The following is an 18,087-nucleotide window of genomic DNA, read 5'->3' on the forward strand; positions in this document are numbered from 1 at the left end:
CCCATAAATAAACGTTTCCTCTAGCACCACTATCACCCACAATGTTAATCTTTATTTCAACACGTCATTACGAAGAAAATATATATTAACTTCAGCCCTCCAGATTGTCATTTTGAAAGCCAACCAAGCATGCATCTGTTTGGTTACTGCGTATTTCCTAAGTATTACCGTTACGAAGGGAGTAGGTTGGGTTCCAGACGGACGGTTAGTCAGATATCGGCGGTTAGTGCTGAAAGAATGTTCTCTTCGAACAGATGCACAAGGCTGGAGACACAAACGGATACACGGCTTCCGATTCTCAGTCCGTTCATCATGATATAACTTTCCTTCTCTTACCGGTGGTTACATCTAGTGAATGGTTTGCGTGGATCGGCTCAGTCTTTCCAACGAGTGTTCTTTCGTAATGTCGGTTTGGTTGGAAAATTCGTAGTCACTTTTTTTTCTAGGGCGTTACTGATTCCATCTTGTTCCAGAATTAATCAACTATCAGAAGTTCACAGTAAGCGGACAGTTTTGATGTTTCGCTGTGAGTTTGAAAGAGAGTTCAGTTCGTTTGTTTTGGATGGCCATCTTCGGCAGCAGCTCTTCTCCATTCTAAACAAACTGCAAATAAAAAAAAATCAATACTTGAGTTTTGATGTATTTGTAAAGTAGACTGGAAAATGATACGAAGTTTTAGAATCCAACCGCTACTGACAACGGAAGAAAAAATCGTTTACAACAAAACGTGAAAAGAGGCAAATTGCACCATCACTACTAGTGATGCTTCAACAATAAAGCGAAACGATGTGGTAAAACAATTCTCTACTAATCTGTGCACTTAGGACGGAGATAGCAAACAAAGACTTCAGTTATTATCAGATCTCTGGCATACATCGCAGCTCAAGGAGATATATTGTAAATTGTAGTTTTTACTTTTTGTTTTAAAATCAATTCTACCAGGTCATAGAATGGCACACATCTTATGTACTTTGTACTTGTTGAGGGGGGACAGTTATATATCTCAGTTGGTGTGGTGGATGCGTAAAGAAAACATATCGTTCTAATTGAATAGAATCATTTCGATTCGTGTTGGCATTTACTTGACTGTTAATGATTTTAATATCCCTTCTCCCAGTTAGTGAGTTATAAGTTTCGAAATAACAACAAACCGACAGTTTCAAATTTTTTGTTTAAAAATGGTTAAATTCTGTTAAGGCAGTTATCGGACCATTCTCAGAGCGTTTTCCAGGGAATTTACGAATATAATTTCGAAACTTTTGCTTCACAATAAGTTTCTTGATACTATTCATATACGCATTAGAACTACCTGACGCTCATGGTTTGTCTACTCATCGCTTTGGAACGCGTAGTTCCAAAAGCATCATCAGTAATGTCCTTGAATTTGGGCCAGAGTTTCTTTCGAGGTAGAAAATGTGATCGGAAGAATAACAGTACAAGTGAAAATACGTAAAACGTATGCTCTGTATCACCGTTCAGCTCTTAGACGACAAAAGGTTCACTGCATTCGAAGAGCGCCCGCACAATCGTCGATGTAATTTATTCTGGTGATCAGAAGAAAACAAAATGAACCAAATAAAACTTGAAAGTTTATGTTTGAAAATAAAGAAAGAGCTCAGTTGTTCATCACCCGCGTACTTGTATGTTCAGTTGATCTCAGTCTGCACTACAGATTCATATACACTTCAGTGTCAGTGTCGGTCCTTTGTTTACACACGTTATGTGTTCGATACTCCAGTTTGTATGACGGCAATTACGTAGAAACTAGTTGCATGTGCACGTGGACATTAGAGTAGATGGATTCGTACCATTATGTCTTGCTTTCCGTTGTAGACAGCAGAATGACAATAGTTTGACTGCATGACTTCGCGGTACGTACACTTTGGTACATCAGTACATGTAGAAGAAAACTGTCTCTCGTGGCCGGCCGGGGTGACCGCGCGGTTCTACGCGCTTCAGTCTAGAACTGCGCTACCGCTACGATCGCAGGTTCGAATCCTGCCACTGCCATGGATGTGTGTGATGTCCTTAGGTTAGTTAGGTTTAAGTAGTTCTAAGTTCTAGGGGACTGATGACCTCAGATGTTAAGTCTCATAGTTTTTAGAGCCATTTGAACCATTTTGTCTCTCGTGGTAAAGCAAAAGGTAGCTAAAAATTAGTGTCGCTTATACTTCTGTCTCCATGGTGCTGGAGAGAGGAAGAACATTTACACTTGCTTGATTCGACGGAATGTAATGGCGAGGATATAACGTATTGCCCTATCTTTATGTTACAGGAGTGTAAGCATTGTACCGAAGACGCAAAAGAATGCAGTTTATTTAGCACTACCAGTTTTCCGAAATTTTAGTCTACAATTGTAAGCTACGTGAAAAAAGAAAGAATATCAAGGAAGTAATAATTTTCTGGAAATGGTTCGAATTTGCTATTTTTGTGACCGTCCAGGAATTCGGCTTAATATCATATCTGGTAAGTGATGACGTGGTCTGGACTGTACGCTTGCCTAGCACTTGCAGTCTTAGCGAACACAGCAACGCCCAAACATCGGGAGAACTTGCGGCATAGTAACTTGGAGGTACAACTTGGATTCTAGTTGGAAACTGTAACTAACTAAGGCAGCCCCTGTAAACCAGCAGCTTTTAGTATTACGGGAGAAGGTTTTCCCTATCTAGGGTGTACATAACAGCGGCAGACAGATACATATTGAATAACAGGAGCTAATGTTTACATTAACATTAACTTCGTAAAAACGGACACAGGCGTGCGTGTCACTCTGTCAGTAGTGTTGTCCGTCCACTGGCTGTTAAAAAGTGGCGCAATTCTTAGGTGGGATAACCACAGGCAGCAGCGTTATCTGTTTGTCCCTTCCGCTTCCCGTTTATGTGGTTAGCTGAAACTGCTTTGTTTTTAATTCTGACCTAGTCTGGCTTGGAAAGTAAGGCATTTCCAGCGATGAAATTTGTTGGCCTCAAAATAACCAAAGAATAGATCTGTGCAATCTTCAACCCTCTTTCTACATTGGTTATAAGCAGTCTGTGCCACCCAGCTGATGGTAGCTTTGTAATTTATTAGACAGCTGTGTGTACTGTACCCCACGTGGCACGCCCTTCACGAGTTCACTAAAATAACTTCCTGTTACCTTGTGCCCTATCATTTAACTTACATTTTTGCGCCGCGCAGTAAGTTATTGTGCCGTTATAAAAGGTACAATACGAGCTCTGTAAAGAAGACCAGAAATTATTCAATTGTTATCTTGGAGGGGATTCTTCTAACAATTGAAAGTTCGGTAATAAGTCCACGTATGTCATACTAAATTGAACACAGTTCTAGTACAGTGTACGTAATTCACAGTTCCTTCAGCTTCATACAGTAAATCAGTTTATTGGTTCGCTTTTTAGATCCAGAATCAAGACTACCCTTTCGACTGTTGCTGCCCATCCCATTTTATTCTCCATTTTTCCAAGAGTTAAAAAAAACTGTTTAAAGCTCTAGACAACTTAACCATTTGCTACTTAACTCTGTGGATCTGTAAGTATAGTTTTTGCGTGGCTTTTCTGCAGCACAGCTTCTTGTTCATATTTCAGTCACCAATGACACGACACTTAATCCTGAAGCATTCCTTGAACTGCGGCTTCCAAGTCCTTCACAACCGTGGCGCACGTGCGAAATTGACGGGCATCTCCGTATTCTGACACAGTGAGGTGGCGCTGTGGTTAAGGCACTGGACTTAAATTTGGAAGAGAGGGGCGATCAAATACCCGTCTAATCATCCAGATTTAGTTTTCCCGTCGTTTCCCTATCTGGATTAAGGTGATTACCGGAATGGCTCCTTCCACAAAGTCTGGCTCAAATCTGAAGCAAATCAATAAACAATATTTGGTGCAGTGCTGCGCGTCCGTTGTGGACAGCAAACCGCGCCGCTCTGCGCAACAGCGAACACTTTCGCGCGGCTCTTAGTTGCGCTGCCAAGAACACCCTGGTGCATTCGGCGTTGCTCTGCGCCGCACGTTCCCGTCGCGTTCGATGTGTCGCGGCTTAATGCATTCTTATTTGCGAAAACTGATGTATCTCCAGTTTCCACTTACAGTATTCCGAATTACAGTATTCAAAAGACGAAAACACATGAGCTGCCTTAGTGTTCGCGCTTGTTCTTAGGTTGCAGTATGTACTGGCAGAATGTAATATCGAAAGCACTGTAGTGTCGGAGTTGTATTCTGACGCACTAGGCGAACGTGAGTGGTAAGAAAGGTATCAGCCTCGTGCAAATAGCCATCTTGTCTGGAAATTAAGAACAAGCTGGGGACCTCACCCGATACACCTAAGGAAAATTACAAAAAAAAGTCTTTTTTGGGAAGTTAAAAATCTGTGAAGAAATATAGCAGCCAATCTGTAATTTATACATTTATAAATAGCTTTATATACTTCTACACGCATTTATATCTTCATCAGTACCGCATTTTTATCCATTTTGAACATTGCAGCTGCCTTTTATTCTACCGGGTGATCAAAAAGTCAGTATAAATTTTGGCGCAGTGGTTCGACACTGGACTCGCATTCGGAAGGACGACGGTTCAATCCCGCGTCCGGCCATCCTGATTTAGGTTTTCCGTGATTTCCCTAAATCACTCCAGGCAAACGCCGGGATGGTTCCTCTGAAAGGGCACGGCCGACTTCCTTCCCCAACCTTCCCTCATCCGATGAGACCGATGACCACGCTGTCTGGTCTCCTTCCCCAAAACCAACCAACCAATCAGTATAAATTTGAAAATTTAATAAACCATGGAATAATTTAGACAGAGAGGTAAAAATTGACACACATGCTTGGAATGACATAAATTTTTATTAGAACAAAAAAAAGTTCACAAAATGTCCGACAGATGGCGCTGGACAGCAAAACATCAGCGCTACCGTGACGGGTGAGAGGTACGCCCATATGTTACAGAATTGCATCATCCCCAGTCTGGCTGATAAACACCTGCTGGAACGTACGATGTTAATGCAGGATGGCGCTCCACCCCATATTGCTAGACGCGTGTAAGATCTCTTGCGCGTGTCGTTTGGTGATGATCGTGTGCTCAGCCGCCACTTTCGTCATGCTTGGCCTCCCAGGTCACCAGGCCTCAGTCCGTGCGATTATTGGCTTTGGGGTTACCTCAAGTCGCAAGTGTATCGTGATCGACCGACATCTCTAGGGATGCTGAAAGACAACATCCGACGCCAATGCCTCACCATAACTCCGGACATGCATTACAGTGCTGTTCACAACATTATTCCTCGACTACAGCTATTGTTGTGGAATTGTGGTGGAAATATTGAGCACTTCCTGTAAAGAACATCATCTATGCTTTGTCTTACTTTCTTATGCTAATTATTGCTATTCTGATGAGATGAAGCGCCATCTGTCGGACATTTTTTAAACGTTTGTATTTTTTTGGTTCTAATAAAACCCCATGTCATTCCAAGCATGTGTGTCAATTTGCACCTGTCTATCTACATTATTCCTTGATTTATTCAGTTTTCAAATTTATACTGTCTTTTTGATCACCCGGTATATCCTTATTCTGTTGCAGTATAAAAGGCAGCTGTTAACGACCAAAATTCGACACAAACGTAGTGTTGATGTATTACGCCAATTCAAGATGGGTGAAAACCTACAACACTCTCGTCATGTATAAAAAGTAAATGGTTGTGTATTTTTACAAGTAATTTAACCCACAGTTAAGGAACTCAACCACCATTATAATGGATAAATGGTTGTTAGGAGGTAATATATCATCATTTGGTGTTAAACTAAGTTGCAGAAGGCCCAGGACACTTTGTCTTGGAGAGACGCGGTGCTGAGCGGGTCGCGCGCTCTGTCGGTGCCAGAAGTGACGGGATGTTGGCTGGTGGTGTTTTAGGTGTGCCGTTCCCGCCCAGCCGCAAGCTGACAACGGCGGAGGTGTTCGACACGAGGACGGGCAAGCCGCGGCCCGACGTTCTGAAACAGCACTTCATCCTCGAGGGCCGGATAGACGAGGCGGCCGCGCTACGCATCATCAACGATGGCGCCACGCTACTGCGCTCCGAGAAGACCATGATCGACATCGAGGCACCCGTCACAGGTCAGTCTCTTCACGTCACCACACTCCATTCCCTCTGCCACTCGCGTCAGCCGGGAGTGCACGTATCGTCACGTTTCACTGTCACTGTTGCACCTTAAAAAATCTGAGTACCAGGTGAAAAAAAAAACATTTTTAAGCAGAGAAAGACGAGTGGGAGTAATTGTTTTCAAAATATACCGGTACCGTGTAAACTTGCCGATATACCCACATTTTTGTCTCTTTTCTCGAAACAGTTCAATTCGGTGTCCATAGTAAAAGTTCAGATTATGTGGAAGTAAATACGAGGGAATGAAATCCGTTAATAGTCTTCGATCTAGATATACATACCTCGAGTATTTTTACTATACCAACATGGTTTGATGTTCGTTTCCGGCGGGAGTAGCTGAGCGGTTCTAGGCGCTACAGTCTGGAACCGCGCAACCGCTACGGTCGCAGATTCGAATCCTGCCTCGGGTGTGGTTGTGTGTGTTGTCCTTAGGTTTAAGTAGTTCTAAGTTCTAGGGGACTGATGACCACAGCAGTTACGTCCCATAGTGCGCAGAGCCATTTGAACCATTTTTTAATGTTCGTTTGTCTTAATAGTGAACTGTCGGGTATCCAGCAGAGTTGTTGACTCCATTGTTCTGCACGAAGCTTCGACGGCACATAGAGATTACTGCATTAGGTGCCGCTAGCTGCCTGGATACCAATGAGATTGTGAAGTACTGTTGATGTCGGGGCGGTTTTTAATGCGACTCAAGGCGCCCACTACACCGTTAGATGCTTATGTCACTAAAACTGCCTAGATCGCTAAATAAAACTTCCGTGTTCATAACGACGTTTCGCCTAATGTCATCACAAGATACCAATCGTCCCGACTATTTATTTATTTAACCTGATGTGATTAGGAGCCTCAGGCTTCCTCTTACATCGGAGCAGAGTTTCGCGCATAAAGTAAACACTTCTAATATCAAAGTAGTATTAAAATGATTTGAGTGTATGTGTGACAGTGTAATACTATGAACCAAAAAAGTTTCTAGTGTCAGCACTTCTGCTGCTGCTAATAATAATAATAATAATAATAATAATTATTATTATTATTATTATACTACCAACTACAGGAGTCATACCACACAATATCCACCAGTACTTCAATGCAATACAGCTACATCCAAACTTATATATACAACTACAGAAATCCGTAGTTAATGATACATGTTCAATTACCCGAAAGTTCTTAAATGCAATGTAACATATACCGTACAGTTAAAACGAAGTCACGCTTGATCAAGGTCCGCGTCACTTTCCATTTTTAACCAGACATAACGTCTGAGAAAGGAAAGAAATCATAATAATAATAATAATAATAATAATAATAATAATAATAATAATAATAGTAGTAGTAGTAGTGTTGGTGTTGGTGGTGGGAGATATAAAAAGAATATATAAGTGTACGAGATGGATGTTTTCTGATATAGCGAGATCTGGGGAAAGGAAATTTGAGGAGACTGCACTAGCTGAGAATGCTGGGAAATACGGTAGATCTCTTTGGGAAGAAGGATGTCCAAGGGCAACGTGTGAGTACAGGGATAATGGTAATTCTTATTTTTTCTTTACTAGATATGTCATAACGTGTCTTCTGAACCTGTGGCCGAGCGGTTCTAGGCGCTACAGTCTGGAACCGCGCGACCGCTACGGTCGCAGGTTCCAATCCTGCCTCGGGCATGGATGCGCGTGATGTCCTTAGGTTAGTTAGATTTAAGTAGTTCTAAGTTCTAGGGGACTAATGACCTCAGAAGTTGAGTCCCATAGTGCTCAGAGCCATTTGAGCTAATAATTAGAAGTATATGTGTTAAAGTTTTTTGTTAGGTCCAGAGAGAAGAGCTTTTCGTATTTTTGTAAGGCATGGAGATACGCTGATGTCTTCTTTCACATTGCAGTTACTTGTTCACTTCAATTTAAATTTTCGTTTATTACTACTTCTAGCTTCTTCGCTGAAGCAGAGCAGTTGATATTTGACCCATTTGGGGTTAAATATGGTAGAGATTCCCTGGCTAATGAGCTTAGAATAACCAACCAGTACTGCTTGGATTTTGGATGGGTTAAGCTTTAACCCTATATCCTGCGCCCATTTTTGGTAGTGCTCACAGGTCGGTGTTGAGATTCTCGATAGCTTTCTTCAGGTTTATTGGTTTTGCACTTAGATTCAACTGGGGATCATCAGCGCACATAGGGTATTTGCAGTGGGACGAAAGTGATGATACATCATAGGCATACATTAAAAAGAACATAGGACCTAATGCCGAACTCTGAAGGACGTCTGATACTCCCTACCATTGTGACTTTGTGTGACAGGACGCATTTGTGTCTTCACGTCATCCAAGAGCGAAAACATTGCACTGTACTTGGAGAGAAATTTAAGCTGCTAACTTCGACAGAGTTTCGAAGTTGACGTTGTCAAAGGCATTCCTGAACTCAAAGAAGCACGTTATATCCGCCTCTTGCCCATCCTTGGCAAGCTGCAGGTCATCTGTTACCTTTAGTAAGGCTGGTGACGCGCTGCAATGTTGACGGGAACGTGTTTCGTATTCGTGCAGTAGATTGTTTGTAGTTAAATAAATTGTTAGCTGGTCGTGTCCTATATTTCCTGAGGGCTTGGACAGTACAGGACAAATGCAAATAGGTCGGTAATCAGAGGGTACTGCCACAACTTCCTTTATAGGTAGTGGCTTAACTAGTCTGTTTTTCCAGGCCTCAGGTAAAGCACTGATGGTTAAGAGTGCTTGAAGATACACTACTGGCCATTCAAATTGCTACACTGCAAAGATGACGTGCTACAGACGCGAAATTTAACCGACAGGAAGAAGATGCTGTGATATGCAAATGATAAGCGTTTCAAGCGTTCACACAAGGTTGGCGACGGTGGCGACACCTACAACGTGCTGACACGAGGAAACTTTCCAACCGATTTCTCATACACAAACAGCAGTTGACCGGCGTTGCCTGGTGAAACATTGTTGTGATGCCTTGTGTAAGGAGGAGAAATGCGTGCCATCACGCTTCCGACTTCGATAAAGGTCGGATTGTAGCCGTGCTGGATCCCAACGGCCTAATATCACTAGCAGTCGAGCTGACAGGCATCTTATCCGCATGGCTGTAACAGATCGTGCAGCCACGTCTCGATGCCTGAGTCAGCAGATGGGGACGTTAGCAAGACGACAACCATCTGCACGAACAGTTCGACGACTTTTGCAGCAGCATGGAATATCAGCTCGGAGACCGTGCCTGCGGTTACCCTTGACGCTGCATCACTGACAGGAGCGCCTGCGATGGTGTACTCAACGACGAACCTGGGTGCACGAATGGCAAAACGTCATTTTTTTCGGATGAATCCAACTTCTGTTTACAGCATCATGATGGTCGCACCCGTGTTTGGCGACATCGCGGTGAACGCACATTGGAAGCATGTATTCGTCATCGTCATACTGGCGTATCACCCGGCGTAATGGTATGGGTTGCCATTGGTTACACGTCTCGGTAACCTCTTGTTCGCATTGACAGCACTTTGAACAGTGGACGTTACATTTCAGATGTGTTACGACCCGTGGCTCTAACCTTCATTCGATCCCTGCGAAACCCTACATTTCATCAGGATAATGCACGACCGCACGTTGCAGGTCCTGTACGGGCCTTTCTGGATACAGAAAATTTTCGACTGCTGCCCTGGCCAGCACATTCTCCAGATCTCTCCCCAATTCAGAACGTCTGGTCAATGGTGGCCGAGCAACTGGCTCGTCACAATACGCCAGTCACTAGTCTTGATGAACTGTGGTATCGTGTTGCTGTATGGGCAGCTGTACCTGTACACGCCATCCAAGCTCTGTTTTGACTCAATGGCCAGGCGTATCAAGGCCGTTATTACGGCCAGAGGTGGTTGTTCTGGGGACTGATTTCTCAGAATCTATGTACACAAATTCCGTGAAAATGTAATCACATGTCAGTTCTAGTATAATATATTTGTCCAATGAATACCCGTTTATCATCTGCATTTCTTCTTGGTGTAGCAATTTTAATAGCCAGTAGTGTATGTTATAGTGGGCAATAGTGTGTCAGTAATACGTATCATTTGGACTGTGATACAATAGTGTCCAGTAGATGCTGATTTGATACGCATGACGGCTGTTTTGACTGTTTCACAAGTAACATGCTTTACATGGAATTTTTCGTGGTTACAGTCGTTCACCACCATGAAGTAGTCTCCGTTCCGTTTGCGGTTCTGTTATGGTTGCAGGAAATGTCTAGTAGTGGTTCATTTCTTCATCTGGGATAATGGGATCAGCTGCAGCTGTTTCTTTGCCGATCCAAGACGACACAGGTTTTTCCATAAGACAGTCGATCTATTTGAGGTGATGGTTTATGTATGGGCATGCTTGATGTTCTTGTCACAGCTTGACTGACCCTGTTCTGCCTCTGCTTGGAAGCAATATGATTTTCAGGCATGGAGTGCAGTTCGTATGCCTGGTGTAAGCGTCTCTAAGAGTCACGAACTGCTTTAATTCTTCATTTAGCCAAGGTACAGGTTTCCTTCATACTCTTCCCGTCGTTAGGGGAGCGTATATTTTCACATAGTTAGAGTAAGTTTGTTAGTAAATCCATGAAGTTTTACCCAAGAGGGGAGTAGAAGCCGTCCTCCAAACTGTTTCTTGCTCCTCAATTTTGAAAGTTCAGATAAATTAATGCTTTTGAAGTCTCGGTGTGTAGTCAGCTGTGGTTTCTTTCTAGACATTCTAGCAAGTACTTAATGAAAAACATGTCATTAGGTATTGGTTTTAATATTCGCAATGGGCCTTATTTTGCATTTTCATTTATTTTTAGTAACTGATGATAATAGCCGGAATGTAGTTATAAAGAAAGAAATGTTACGTAGCGATCTAGACTGTTGCATTCATAAAATATTCATGATCGCAATTAACTGAGCGCGGGACCCGGATCCTTGTTTGTGCATTAATCTTTTTTTCGGATTATTAGGCGTACGAACATCTTTATTTCGATAGGTTCCTTAATTATGCTATTCCAGAAGCTTGTAGTTAGCAGCGCACCACTGTTTCAGTCCTATTTCGTTTCATGATTGTGTTGGTGCCGTGGATGCAACTGGTAGTTTTAGTTGGAAAAGAGGGAGGGAGGGGGGGGGGGATAGGACGCGTCCCTGGTGTTTCTTTGCAACTTTCCTCAACAGTTCTGATACTGTGCCCTCACGTAAGACATAACACATTCATATGGAAAGATATATATACCTGTCATTCGGAGACGTAGATCGTCTTCGTGATGTTAAAGGAATGTTAAAGACGACGTCTTGTATTTGCTGACGGGAGTGAAATACACTGGATGTCATGTTTCCGTAGGAATCTTTCGATCTTCGCGGAGATAGATAAAAGATTAATCGCTTTTCTTTTTGCTTCTCTTGCAACCTCTCCCAGAGGCATTGTAACTTCTTACTCCAACGCATAATGATGGAATCACTCGCATACATACCTTTTGATTCTGTTATGGTCTCCAGCGCTAAAAAAAGAGTTGCGTTCTTCGAAGCGTGTTGCAGTGTGGCAAGGAGACCACACAGTAATCGGACTACTGTAATTTTATTTTATTTTTTCATGGTATGTGAAGTTCAGAACGCAAAAGTCAATCCCTCCAAAGCAGTTCGACATATCGTTCAAAAATTCTCGAGAAATTTGGCTTCGATGTTTTCCGAGTGTGCTTAATATCCCAAAGTAAGTTCAATTTCTTCGACAGGCTGCGTGACTCTGTGGTAGAATGCTTGCATACCACAGAAGAGCTCTGGATTCGATTCTCAGGCGTTGCAAATTTCTGAATAAAGTTGCATGTTCTGTGAGAATTTTCGCGAAGCGTCGATACATAAAGACGTAAAAAATCAGTAGGCTCGATAGTGGTAATCGCTGATTCGAGTCCTATTTCGTTCGTTACTTACCTCGTCTTTTTTTATTTTTGTCGTTAGAATACCTACGTCATTTAATATAGAATTCATCAAATACATGCTAATTAACACATACACACAAACTATCATTTGTACAAAAAGCTGCGTGTCTTCTCATTTCTAATTACATGCCCTACACGCTAGTTTTCATTGCAAATTTAACATCATAATTACCGGTATTTTTAAAAAGACCATTAATAAAGATGGTTTAAATGTAATGTTTTCGTCCTTAAGTATTTCACACTTCACAGAAATGCTTGTGGAACGTGCAGCATTGTTTAAAAACCTACCATGGCCAGGACCCGAGCACAGGCTACCCACATGGCAGGGGAGCGTTCTACCACAAAGCCACGCAGTCAGTCGAAGAATTGATCTTGCTGTAGGGTATTGAAGATACTCGTAAAATTTCAAAGTTGATTGTGTCGAGTATTAACGAGAGTGCATCGAACTGCTACGGAATGTCGATATTTGATTTATGAACTTCATGTAATTTACGGATATTTGCACAAAGATGAATCGTATTATCAATAGTTGCTACAATCTTCACACCACTACTCAGTATTTTTATATTTGACAAGTGACGTGAAGATCGTATCAGCTGTTGAATACAGGTTACGTCTTTGTGCAGCTCTTACTCATTTTGCATCGTTCTGTGCAGTTATCGTCGATCAAACAAAATGTGTTCGCAGCAGTACAGTGTCTGTAGTCATTCCTCTTCGCTGAACATAAACTGTGTAGTGGAAAAACGTAATTTCAAAAGGAAAAGGAACAGCTAGATTAGATCGTTTCCAGTCTTGCATTCAGTGGACGCCGCATTTAAGTGGTGCGAATGTTAACTGTGGTAGTATACTGAAAGTTAATGGGCGTCTTCCGCTAAAGTGTTACGTGGAAAAACTAGATCGGGGCAAGTCGCGCTGCATTAGTGATTCAGCTGTCAGCTCGTGATACCATCGATAGCGATGGAAACACACAATTAACGAATTGCCGTAACATGTAATATTCATTACCCCTCCCTCCCGTCTCAAGTTTCTGTTACTTATTTTTTTGTTTGGTGGGGAATAGGCCGTGTAATGACAGTCCAGATTCCATACTTGGCTTCATATTGCTAGAGGTAAGAACTAGAGCAGTAACGGGTAGTTTGTCATCGCTGGAACGTGATTCCCATTACAAACAGCTGTCGTCTGTTTCATGCAAGCAATACAGCCGTTTTCAGAGCCACGGAATAGTTGCAAAATGTACTTTGAAATTGATGTATGATAGAGATGCTCCATTTTACGTTACGGAACTTTCTCATCCCTTACTAATATGGTCTTATCCTGCAGAAAGTTTCTGTTAAGTGTGAAGCCGCACCTTGGCTCAATTGGCTTTAAGCACTATGGGGCTTAACATCTGCGGTCATCAGTCCGCTAGACTTGGAACTACTTCAGCCTAACTAACCTAAGGACATCACACACATCCATGTTGGATGGAGTTCCACACTAAAATTAATGTGCGTCTGTAACTGGCTGCGAGAATCAGAATGTGATCGAGTGACTAGAGGGAAAGAATCAGCTGCACTCCTCTATTAAATCCGTATCGTGACTCTTGGATGTCATTGCAACAAGTACAGCTCCAGCAAAAGCTGCGTTCGTCTTATCTTTGCTAAACACTAGAGTTCTTCGCGATTTCCTTATTTATTGTGTTGATAATAACGTATAAATTGCAGAATGTTGATAACGGCAATTCGTAATTGTGCGAGGTGAAGCATATACGTCTACAGATAGTGCGTGATGGTAGAGCAGTGAAAAGAGCTCTCACATAATGAGCTTTATTGCCGAAATTAGATCCAATTGTATTCTTTTAATTTCCTCTGCTAATAAGAATACTACAAATAAATCCAATGCTGAATTATTTGCTTTAGTTAGAATTTGTTATTCAACTGCGTAACATGTGTTGTTTCCTGGTGAACGAATGTTGATCGTGACACTGCACTCTACCTGCTCCATTGACGCTTCACGTCGCTCGGAGAGGCATTCATCAACAGTGGGAACACCACCCGCAAGATTCTTATGTCTTGGTTGGAGACCCAGTCCGGTGTACAGTACTGCACCTGACGAACATAGCACATACTACGTGAAGAATAATGAATTAACCATGCCCCTATATTGTTGAATGTGGATCATATATTTTGTGTGTTGTATACGAAACTGTTTCCTTGAAAACGACGTAAACAATTCAGATGGCACTCACGATATGGATACATTGGATATAATGGCAAAAACAAAACACAAAACTGACTTTATTGAGCTTGGCCACATTGATCCTGGTATCAGTGTGCGTGTGACAGTTCATTACCAAAATACACGTGTACAGTAAAGTAGATAAAGTCGAGAATTATCATACCTCAAGAAGGAACCTGAAACACCTCTCTCTGGACAGGAACGTGTAGAAGAACAGTGGCTCATGTTTAGAAAAATAGTTGACGAAGGACTGGATGTGTAATACGTAGTAGAGCAGTTCGTGATGGGAAGGACCTTCCATGGTATATTGTCGCGGTAAAGAAACGCCTACCTGTACATATTACCTGTGAAACAAAGCATGGGGATATAGAGTCTCTGAATGAAACGGGCTTGGCTGTTCAAAGGACATTGCTTGCAACCTTAAACGACTACCGCAGCAAGGTGTTATCAAAGGGTCGCTGACAAAACCCAAAGAGAAGTTAGCCATAGGTCAACGGCTGTCAGTGGACGCGAAGTTAATATACAGACACACATAAAAGAATATCAGCCGAAATTTAGGGTAGCAAAGCAAATGACACACAACTGCGTGAGTGAGTGATAGAGGCATTAGTGTCAGTGACGTTCAGAAACAAACGAAATCGCTAAAACTGCAAGAGGGTCGATGGAATGTCACATGCTATACAAAATTAGCAGCTGCGTTAGCCTCTGAGTTCACTATAGTATGGCGTGGATTCCTTGAACAAACAGGTCGTACCAGTCTGCAAGAAGGGTAGCAAAAGTGATTCAAAAAACTGCCATCGAATATCATTGACATACATCTGTTGGAGAATCTTACAGGATATTCTAAGCTCAAACGTAATGAAGTATGTCCAACAGCCTCCCCTGTGCCACCCAGAGCGGGTTCCGTAAATATTGATCGCGCGAAACGCATCTCGAGTTTACTCACATGACTTTCTGTAAGCCACGAATCAAGCAGTCGGACGGGTGTAGTGTTTCTTGACTTTAAAAAAATAATTAGATTCAGTACTGCACTAACGCAGCAATGCTTATTATCGAAAATACAATAATATAGGGTATCAAACGAAATATGACTGGATTAAGGATTTCTTGCTAGGGACGAAGTACATTAACCTTGGGCGGAGACTCCTAGACTGATCTAGAAGTAACTTGCAGCATGCTCCAGGGAAGTGTGTTGGCGCGTTTTCTGTCCATATTGTACATTACTGACCTTTCAGACGATGTAAAAGGTAACCTCGTATGTTTTGCAGATTATGCAGTTATGTACAGTGAATTACTATCAGAAAAATACTGCACAATTATCCACTCAAGTTTTGTTAAGATTGAAAACTGTTGCAAATGTTAGCCGCTTGCTTTATATTTTCAGAAGTGTAAAATTATGGACGTTACATAAATGCAAAAATTGGTGTAACTGCAATATCTATGAGTCGCAGTTGAAGTAAGTCAATTCATACAAAAGCTTAAGGTAATAATTTGTATATAATAATTTGTATATAATAATTTGTATGAATATGACACGGAATGACCAGGTGCGCTCAATAGCTAATGGCACACTTCGGTTCGCTGTAGGGTACTGGGACAATGCAGCGTACAAAGCGGACTTACTGCAAAACGCTTTACGATTACAAAACGCTTTACGATTGCAAAACGCTTTACGATTGCAAAACGCTTTACGATTGCAAAACTCTTTACGATTACAAAACGCTTTGAGACCCATCCCAGAATATTTTGAAGTGTAATGGCTCAAACTGGACAAACGGAGGTTATTCAGCGTATACAATTAGGGAGCAGTATGGTCGTAGGTCTATTTGACCTAAGGAGAAGTGCCAAGGATATTTTGAAAAAACCTGAGCTCTCAGGTTCTTGAAGATATTTCGAGGAAGCCTATTACCAAAATGTCAGGAATCATTATTTAAGTCAGGACCGTGAAGACAAGATTAGACTAATTATGAGGCAGCTCACTCGGCTAGCCGCGCGGGGTAACGCTCCCCGGCACGAATCCTCCCGGCAGACTAGTGTCGAGGTCCGGTATGCCGGCCAGCCTGTGGATGGTTTTTAAGGCGGTTTTCCATCTTCCTCGGCGAATGCGGGCTGGTTCCCCTTATTCCGCCTCAGTTACACTATGTCGGCGACTGCTGTGCAAACACTGTCACCCCGTACGCGTCCACCATAATTACTCTACCACACCCATCCCAGTGCCGACGACGCCTGACAGCGCTTAATTTCGGTGATCTCACAGGAACCGGTGTATCCACTGCGGCAAGGCCGTTGCCATATAAGTAAAATGTTAGCGTAGAAAAATTTTGTGGATGAAGTTCTGAAATTTTTGAACAGACCTCGTACAATGTATCACCACACCATGCGCTATTCTCTTGACGAAACCGCACGGGGTAGCAGCGCGGTCTGTGAGCCTTGCCAAGGATCGCGCGGCTCTTCTCGGCGGAGATTAGAGTCCGCCATCAGGCATGCTTGTGTGTGTTGTCCTTAGCGTAAGTTTAAGTTGCGTGTAAGCCTAGGGGCCGATGACCTCAGCAGTTTGGTCCCATACGAACTTACCACAAATTTCCACTTACCACAAATTTCCACTTACCACAAATTTCCACTTACCTCAAATTTCCACTTACCTCAAATTTCCACTTACCTCAAATTTCCACTTACCTCAAATTTCCACTTACCTCAAATTTCCACTTACCTCAAATTTCCACTTACCTCAAATTTCCACTTACCTCAAATTTCCAGTTTCTCTTGAGGAACCCGTGACAGCGTAGATGGCTGTATTTTTCGTTAGTGGAAGTTGTGATCTGCGCCTGAAGGCATAAAGTGCATCGTACACGCTCGGAGCTAGTTTATCTTCAGAGCCCTACGTGTACATTATTTTCTGCAGTCCATATGGAGAGCAAGAAATTCTCCAGCTGGTGACTTTCCCAACATTAGCGAGAGCCCGTCGCTAGCGAGTATTTGGTGTTGTGATGGCAGATCACTTCCTTTTACTCTCCTACGTTTCAGGCTGTTTGGCGTCTGTGTTGTTCGTCGTCGCAGCAGCGGTGGGCGTGATGCCGACAACAAAAAGGCATGGGAGCTCCAGCTGGCGCCGACAATACGCTCCCTATGGGGAGACACCCGGCCAGGCTCGGCTGGCTGAGCCGCGCCTTCCTTGACGCGGGCGCCTCTCCTGCTCCCTCACCCCACACCCACCCCTTCCCCCCACCCCTCGCTCCACCATGCCCGTCGGCTGCTGGGGTAACCTTTTGTTCTGCCCTCAGCCGCGCCACTCAACACTCATTGCCGGAAGGACGGAGCGCCCCTGATGAAACCCGACCCGAGTTCTGCACTGCGCGTCGATACACTGCGAAACAGATGAGCCGAGATGTGCTTCCAGCCATCACCCCCGCTTTCCTTTACGGTGTCACTGCATCCGTCTTACTGGCCATGTGCCCGTAATGAAGTGTGTCAGCTGACGTTTCTATCGACGTCTTCATTTTGAATCAGTTACGTCCTTGGAAATACATGGCAATCCATATAAACTTGAACTATTTCATTTCATCTTCCTTCCGAAATCTCATGAGAAACAAGAAAGTTACTGTAATGATCAGTAGCTGTGGGAAAATCAGAAGTGCCGCCCGTTGTTGGCAAGTTGATTATTGTCTCTGGGCATGAGGTCCTTTATCCGGCCTAACGCCGCGCTTGCTCGCCTCGTCTTAGATCGTTCGTAGCCTCGTCGGTCGCGGTTTGTGAAGTCTGTGAGTGCGTAGTTTGATCCGCGTGACAATAACGAGCG

The 18,087-nt window shown here is 43.0% G+C and overlaps 1 protein-coding gene across 1 annotated transcript in view; it reads left to right on the forward strand.

The window, feature by feature from the left end:
• LOC124776710 (serine/threonine-protein phosphatase 2B catalytic subunit 2-like) overlaps positions 1-18,087 on the forward strand; it is a gene marked incomplete in the record, with an annotated part of 781,818 nt that overhangs the window by 295,406 nt on the left and 468,325 nt on the right. Inside the window, 1 exon segment of the mRNA XM_047251823.1 lies at positions 5,898-6,101. Coding sequence (XP_047107779.1) covers positions 5,898-6,101 — 204 coding nt within the window.

The sequence above is a fragment of the Schistocerca piceifrons genome, chromosome 2, assembly GCF_021461385.2.
Source record: "Schistocerca piceifrons isolate TAMUIC-IGC-003096 chromosome 2, iqSchPice1.1, whole genome shotgun sequence".
Classification (NCBI taxonomy): domain Eukaryota; kingdom Metazoa; phylum Arthropoda; class Insecta; order Orthoptera; family Acrididae; genus Schistocerca; species Schistocerca piceifrons.